This window comes from Miscanthus floridulus, chromosome 1 (assembly GCF_019320115.1).
Source record: "Miscanthus floridulus cultivar M001 chromosome 1, ASM1932011v1, whole genome shotgun sequence".
NCBI classification, from domain to species: Eukaryota; Viridiplantae; Streptophyta; class Magnoliopsida; order Poales; family Poaceae; genus Miscanthus; species Miscanthus floridulus.
This window is the reverse complement of record NC_089580.1, coordinates 165,981,159-165,987,642: the sequence shown is the minus strand read 5'-3', so window position 1 is coordinate 165,987,642 and position 6,484 is coordinate 165,981,159. Positions and strand designations below refer to the sequence as shown.

At 56.2% G+C, this 6,484-nt stretch overlaps 2 protein-coding genes across 2 annotated transcripts; one reads left to right on the top strand and one right to left on the bottom strand.

Moving 5' to 3' along the window:
* The first annotated feature begins 6 nt into the window (after nucleotides 1-6).
* LOC136546791 (probable xylan O-acetyltransferase 8) lies at nucleotides 7-2,200 on the top strand. The gene is made up of 6 exons (XM_066538766.1): nucleotides 7-60; nucleotides 224-554; nucleotides 985-1,156; nucleotides 1,251-1,450; nucleotides 1,544-1,696; nucleotides 1,805-2,200. Exons 2-6 carry the CDS (start codon nucleotides 229-231, stop codon nucleotides 2,136-2,138), a joined length of 1,185 nt encoding a protein of 394 aa, XP_066394863.1. The 5' UTR covers nucleotides 7-60; nucleotides 224-228; the 3' UTR covers nucleotides 2,139-2,200.
* Nucleotides 2,201-2,265: 65 nt separating this feature from the next.
* Nucleotides 2,266-6,162, bottom strand: LOC136546780 (asparagine synthetase [glutamine-hydrolyzing] 1). The gene is made up of 13 exons (XM_066538760.1): nucleotides 5,997-6,162; nucleotides 5,262-5,400; nucleotides 5,038-5,136; nucleotides 4,748-4,889; nucleotides 4,423-4,616; nucleotides 4,157-4,318; nucleotides 3,969-4,049; nucleotides 3,648-3,869; nucleotides 3,412-3,546; nucleotides 3,181-3,261; nucleotides 3,000-3,086; nucleotides 2,798-2,905; nucleotides 2,266-2,703 (listed from the first exon to the last, which is right to left on the bottom strand). Exons 1-13 carry the CDS (start codon nucleotides 6,074-6,076, stop codon nucleotides 2,467-2,469), a joined length of 1,767 nt encoding a protein of 588 aa, XP_066394857.1. The 5' UTR covers nucleotides 6,077-6,162; the 3' UTR covers nucleotides 2,266-2,466.
* Between the last annotated feature and the right edge of the window lie 322 nt (nucleotides 6,163-6,484).

Here is a 6,484-nt window from a genome sequence, read left to right as displayed (position 1 = left end):
TCATCGGCGGGCTGGCTCTGGCGGGCATCATCTTCACCGATGACCTCCGCTCACTCACTGGTACATGCTTCTATTGCTATACCTACTGAACTTCATTGCACAGCACGTATGCACTTGAGCATGTACATGCTTGATGCTTTAGCGTCATCTCTGTGTTACCACCTCGTAAGCGTTTGAACTTGTTGGAATGGCCTGGTCACCTGGTGTCCCATGCTCTCTTTAGAGATCATGGAGAAGAAGAAGGGGAAAGAGAAGGAGCAGAAGAGGACGACGTCTCTACATGCCGGGACGAGGGCGATGCTAACGCGGCCGGGCGAAACAAAGGTGATGCCGCCGCAGCAGCAGCAGCCGCCGGCGGCGGCGAAGACAGCGTTCGACCCGAGCCGGTGCAGCGTGACGGAGGGGTACTGGGCGTACAACAGGTCCAGGAAGCTGCTTTACACGGACCAAACTTGCCCGTTCATCGACAGGCAGGACTCTTGCCAGAGGAACGGCAGGCCGGACAGCGACTACCTGTACTGGGATTGGCATCTAGACGACTGCAGTCTCCCAAGGTCAGCTACTACCGCTCGTGTACTCAGTTTTCTGTCAGTTCAAGGAATGAGGTGATATATCGTCATATTGTTCTTGTACTGTTTTTATAGAATATTATTGTTTAAAATAAATTTAAACTTTAAAAAGTTATTTATTTCAGAAAAGAAAATGGAAAGTGATACTATATCAGTATATCACCTCTCTGGTAATGTTGATCGCGTCATTATCTAAAAGAAGTAACGTTGACCCCCAAAAAATTAGGAAGACTCTAACTGAGTCAAAAAAAAAAAAAAAACGTATTCTTTGTGTTGACTGAAAAGTGGACAAAATTCATCTTTCTCTACAAGGGCCATATAAGTGAGGAAGCATTTTATGGGGCCGAATTTAGCGGTCTGTTCATCAGACCAAACTGCTAATCCATGGGCCGAAGCTATGCGTTCGTATCCGCAGGTTTGACCCGACGGCGGTGCTGGAGAAGCTGCGGGGGAAGCGGATGATGTTCGTGGGCGACTCGCTGCAGATGGGCCAGTGGCTCTCCTTCGTCTGCCTCGTCAACTCCGCCGTGCACTACACCGCCCGGTCCATGGAGCGCAGCACCACCCTCTCCGTCTTCACCGCCACGGTAAGCACACGTACGCAATGGACAGACCGCCCACCACTGGCGGTGCGCGCAATAAGAGCTTAACGCGGGACGACCCGGCCTTTTGCTGTTGCAGGAGTACAACGCGACGATCGAGTTCTACTGGGCGCCGTACCTGGTGGAGGCCAACTCCGACCGGAACATCCGGCTGGGGGCCGACGGCCGCGTGCTGCACGTCGACGCCGTCGAGCTGCACGCTAAGCACTGGAAGGGCGTGGACATCCTCGTCTTCGACAGCTACGTCTGGTGGATGACCGGCAGCAGGATCAAGACAGTGTGAGTGATGAACCGGGTCCATGCCGCGTGCCGGCCGTGGTCACCGTTTTGCTCCGATGTCTGATGCAATGCGAATATGCGATGCACTTTCAGGTGGGGCTCGTTCGGGGACGATGGGTACGAGGAGCTGGACGCCTGGGTCGCGTTCCGGCTGGGCCTCAAGACATGGGCCAACTGGGTGGACGCCAACATCGATCCCAATGCCACAAGGGTCTTCTTCATGTCGATCTCCACCACGCACATGAGGTAGCAACGCAGCAGCTCTCCAGCAACTGAATCAATGAAATAGTACTGTCATTTCCTGATCCTACGGATCACCATGCACGGCTTGTTGAAAAAACACTTTTTCATCAGGAGCGAGGACTGGGGCCGGGAGGGCGGCATCCGGTGCTACAACGAGACGTGGCCCATCACGCGGAAGGGGTACTGGGGCAGCGGCGCGGACCGGCGGATGATGGAGGTGATGTCCGACGTGCTGGGCCGGATGCGGGTGCCCGTCACGCTGCTCAACGTGACGCAGCTCACGGAGCACCGCGTGGACGCCCACGTCTCCGTCTACACCGAGACCGGCGGCGAGCTGCTCACCGACGCGCAGAGGGCCGACCCGCAGACGTACACGGACTGCATCCACTGGTGCGTGCCCGGCGTGCCGGACACATGGAACCAGATCCTCTACGCGCACTTGTAGTAGGTTTGGTTCCATCATCAGCTTGTCTTGGCAGCGAGAACAGACAGGGACATATATCGAAATCCATCCAGGGAATAATTTTAGATTGATCCGTAGTTCAATTCAGAGATCGAGTTCAAACATCACATACACGGACATACCTTCTTCTTTTTTCCTGAAAACGTACAGATATGATGGAGACATACAGACACGGACACGTACGCTGGTGACAGTACATACAACACGTAACAATAGCACGTGCTGCCGCACCGGGGATATGGCCGGTGGGCACGCCACACACACACACGACACACCTACCAGTCGTTCGTTCTTATCCTCCGCCAGTTTATTACACCGCGATCGCGACAGCGACGTCGTTGGCGCCGTTGACCGTGCCGTTCGCGGCGCCGTGCCCGCCGTTGGCCACCGCCAGCTTACCGCCGGTGTGGTCGGTGGCGGAGTCGTGGGAGGAGATGAACCGGCCGGAAGGGTCGTTGGAGGCCTTCCACTGCTCCACCCACTCGATGGCCGCGGGCGTGCTGCAGGCGATGCTGGGGCCCCACGGCACCGTCTCCCTCGCCGAGTCCTGAAAGGCATCACGATTCAGCAAACCGTCCCCGAATTGAATTGACTAAGCACACGGGTGCAAAACACCGTCGGCGTCAGGCTGATCGAATCACCTGAGGGAAGAGCCTCTCGAATATCATCCGGTAGTAGTAGGCCTCCTTGTTGACGGGCGTGTTGTACGGGAACATCTGGGCAGCGTTGTTCATCATCTCATCCGTGACCTGAACATTGAGGAACGCACGTTAGTGCTGGTTAGCTAGATGGATGGCCAATCTCGATGATGTCTAGGAGCTGAAGTGGTCATATATAAATCACCTGCTGTTCAGTGAAGGCTTTGAGACCATCGATCCAGTTGTAGCCAACGCCGTCACTGAATTGTTCTTTCTGCCTGTAGAGAATATGCTGCGGATGCATTGCCGGCAGGCATGCCACAAGTGTTAGTTCAGGCTTGAAAACAGAGAGGTAAAACTACCAGCATCTCTGGAGATGTTTTTACCTTGGGCAGGTAAGGGTGCTCCTCGTCGTCGAACGCCTTCCTCACGACCCACTTCTCGATGCGGCCCAGGTTCTTGTCGTACTGAAGATGAAGGTTTCAGCAACAAGAGCAAGAAAGAAATCATCAGAAAACCAGCCAAGAACAACAGAAACAGAGCTGGGGACAGTCATTTCCGCCCCCTGAGACAGTGAGATCATGACGGCGGCAGGGTCGAAACAAACATTTCAGTACCATTTTCCACTCGGGGTCCATGCCCATAGCGACGTTGATGAACTCCTTGTCGAGGAAGGGCACGCGGACCTCCAGGCCCCACGCCGACGTCGCCTTGTTGGCACGCAAGCAGTCGTACTGGTGCAGGGCTTTCACCTGCGGACGGAGCGGAGGATCACGACGGGATCAGAACCCCCGAATCCAACCGAAACCGACAAGCGCGTGCATGCCAAGGTGATGGCTGATGGGCGTACTACCTTGCGGCAGGTCTCCTTGTGGAACTCCTCCTTGTTAGGAGCGAAGTGGAAGTAGAGGTATCCGCCCAGCAGCTCGTCGGATCCCTCCCCGGACAGCACCATCTTCACCCCCAGCGACTTGATCTTGCGAGCCATCAGGAACATGGGCGTGCTGGCCCGGATCGTCGTCACGTCGTAGGTCTCGTCGTGGTAGATCACCTCCTCGATCGCGTCGATGCCGTCCTATGGCAAACAAAAAAAATAAATGGTCGATTTGTTTGCCACTCGTCACCGTCAGCGTGCGTCATGATAGATCAAGTTCACGGCCAAAAGCGATTTTACCTGTACGGTGAAATGGAACTCGTGGTGGATGGTTCCGAGGTAGTCGGCGACCTCTCGTGCGGCCTTGAGGTCAGGGGAGCCCTGAAACGTACGTGCCGGCGGGCGAGAGGCAGGCAAAAAACGTCAGCGTCCCGCGCGATTTCGAGACGAAAACATGCGCATCATCAGGGCAAAAAACGAAACAAAACCTCGAGGCCGACGACAAAGGAGTGGAGCTCCGTGCCGAACTTTTCGGCGGCCTCGGTCTTGACGAGGTGGCGCTTGGTCACGGAGGCGACGAGGGAGGAGTCGAGCCCGCCGGAGAGGAGGACCCCGAACGGGACGTCAGTCATGAGCCTCTTGATAACCGCCTGCAGCGCACGGCCACATGGCCATGTCAGTGTCTGTAACGGCCGTCTTACTTGCTTACCACCGATCCAACAAGTTAAGCTGTCGTGTGCAAGGTGACACACACCTTCTCGAAGGCCTCTCTGAGGACGAGCGGCTGGTACGGCGCCGTCCGGGGCACCTGCTCCTGGAACCAGTGCGGGGTGTACCACCGCCGGAACCCGCCGCCGGCGCTGGAGTAGAGGTGGCCCGGCGGGAAGATCTCGAACCGCACGCAGTCCTCGTTCAGCGCCTTCATCTCGGAAGAGATCCAGACGGAACCTGCGGTGAAGGAAGGCGAGGCGAAAATCGATCGGTCAGCTAGCGTGTCTGAAATTTGCACCTCATGCTTAGCGACCGCACTGCGAGAATGCCACGCTCTGTCTGAACCTTCTCTGCTAGAGAGATCGTACCGTCGCTTCCCCAGCCGATGTAGAGCGGGTTGACGCCGATGGCGTCGCGTGCCGCCACGTAGGTCCGGTCGCGGGTGTCGTAGAGCACGAACGCGAAGACTCCGTCCAGCATGTCGACGAAGTTCTCGCCGTACTTCTCGTACTAGAGACGACGCCGCGCCGACGACAACAAACAGAGAAGGTTGGCATCAACTACTTGCAGTCGTGCAGCGTTTGTTCTTTCACGTGTAGGAGAACATGGAGAAGACCAAATTTGATTGGCAGAACTGAAACGATGGGGATAGACTCACCAGGGGAATGATGACCTCGCAGTCACTGCCCGTGCTGAAGTTGTGCGTGCCGGTGAACTGCTTCCGGATATTCTTGTGGTTGTAGATCTCTCCATTGGCCTGAAAATAAAAGCAACAAAGCGCATGTTGAGGAACTACAGCATAGGGGCCGTCAAAAAAAGACGCTTGAATTCCATTTGTGCTGTTTGCGCTGCTGATCGCGCTCAGCATGCTGTGCATCTTACCACCAGCACGACGGTGCGGTCCTCGTTGAACAGCGGCTGGTCGCCGGACAAGGGGGAGACGATGGCGAGCCGCTGCTGCGCCAGGAAGTTGCCCTCATGCTGGTAGAGGCCCGACCAGTCGGGGCCCCTGTGCTTCAGCCTGCACATGGGATCGATCATCAGGTTCGCCAGTCAAAACTCAACTAACCTAACTCCTCGGAGCAACAATCGTACCGTTCGCTCGGCTTACCAGCTACGTTTTTCTCTCTCAACAAATCAGCCAACGTACTTTTATCTGCCAGGACAAATATTCTAATCACTAACACAACACACGGGGTTACTAGAACGACGACGAAGATTCCCATGCTGATCCTTTTCAGAACGGACCATCCTACAGCCCGTTCGGCAGGCCGTAAACAATCGTAGATTATTTACTGCTGGCTGATTTGGTATAAGAGAAAAATACTATTCCAGCTTATAATACACGATCGTATACCTCTACCGTTCGATTCTTTATGATTCCTATATGAGAAGAGCCCCCCGGGCCCCGGTAAAGAGACAAAAACGACACCAACCAGTGAACCAGTTACCAGTCCTTGATTCCCAGGCTACCTCTTTCCGGCAATTTCAAGAACGATTTCTAACAAACACGTCAAGAATCAAGCAAGACCCCTCGCTGGCTGGACGAACTGACGCTAAAATGCTAGTATAGAGTGTTGGGTGGCGGACTGCAGAGTGCAATGGACGGGTGCTTGCCTTCTGGAGCAGGCGAGGATGCGAGCCCTCCTGGCCTGAGACCAGTCGGAGCAACCGAGCACGGCTAAGATGCCACACATGATGCCGACGGACAGGGGAGAAACGCGAGCGGCTTTTTGTGGGAGGGAGATGAGACGAGACGAGACGAGACGGTGAGTGCTCGTGCTGCTGGGATGCGGGAACAAGGGGAGGATGGGTGCCGTTTTATAGGCGGGGCGCGCGGCTCCGGGACCTCGCGTCCGCGACCCGGCGGGAGCGCTCCATGGACACGCGGCGGGTGCCGGTTCGGCGAGCTCCGTGCGCGGGAGGAAGCTTATCCGTTCGGGATGCAGCGCGGCCGAGTCAGCGTGGGCCCCGAGCCCGCGTCAGCCATGGTCCTGGCCATCGGATCTACGTCCGACGGTAGGGTGAGGCTCTCCGGGTAGGCCCGCTAGATCGGCTGGTGGGGCGAGGTTGACGGGCCCCACCGGATTCACCAATGGCCAGCC

What these genes read in the sequence shown, in the direction of transcription:
- LOC136546791 (XM_066538766.1), top strand. Translation starts at nt 229, where the DNA reads ATGGAGAAGAAGAAGGGGAAAGAGAAGGAGCAGAAGAGGACGACGTCT. An exon ending in GACGACTGCAGTCTCCCAAG is followed by an intron (nt 555 to 984) that starts GTCAGCTACTAC and finishes TCGTATCCGCAG; the next exon opens with GTTTGACCCGACGGCGGTGC. An exon ending in ATCTCCACCACGCACATGAG is followed by an intron (nt 1,697 to 1,804) that starts GTAGCAACGCAG and finishes CTTTTTCATCAG; the next exon opens with GAGCGAGGACTGGGGCCGGG.
- LOC136546780 (XM_066538760.1), bottom strand. Translation starts at nt 6,076, where the DNA reads ATGTGTGGCATCTTAGCCGTGCTCGGTTGCTCCGACTGGTCTCAGGCC. An exon ending in CCTTTGTCGTCGGCCTCGAG is followed by an intron (nt 4,050 to 4,156) that starts GTTTTGTTTCGT and finishes CGTACGTTTCAG; the next exon opens with GGCTCCCCTGACCTCAAGGC. An exon ending in AGTTCCATTTCACCGTACAG is followed by an intron (nt 3,870 to 3,968) that starts GTAAAATCGCTT and finishes TGTTTGCCATAG; the next exon opens with GACGGCATCGACGCGATCGA.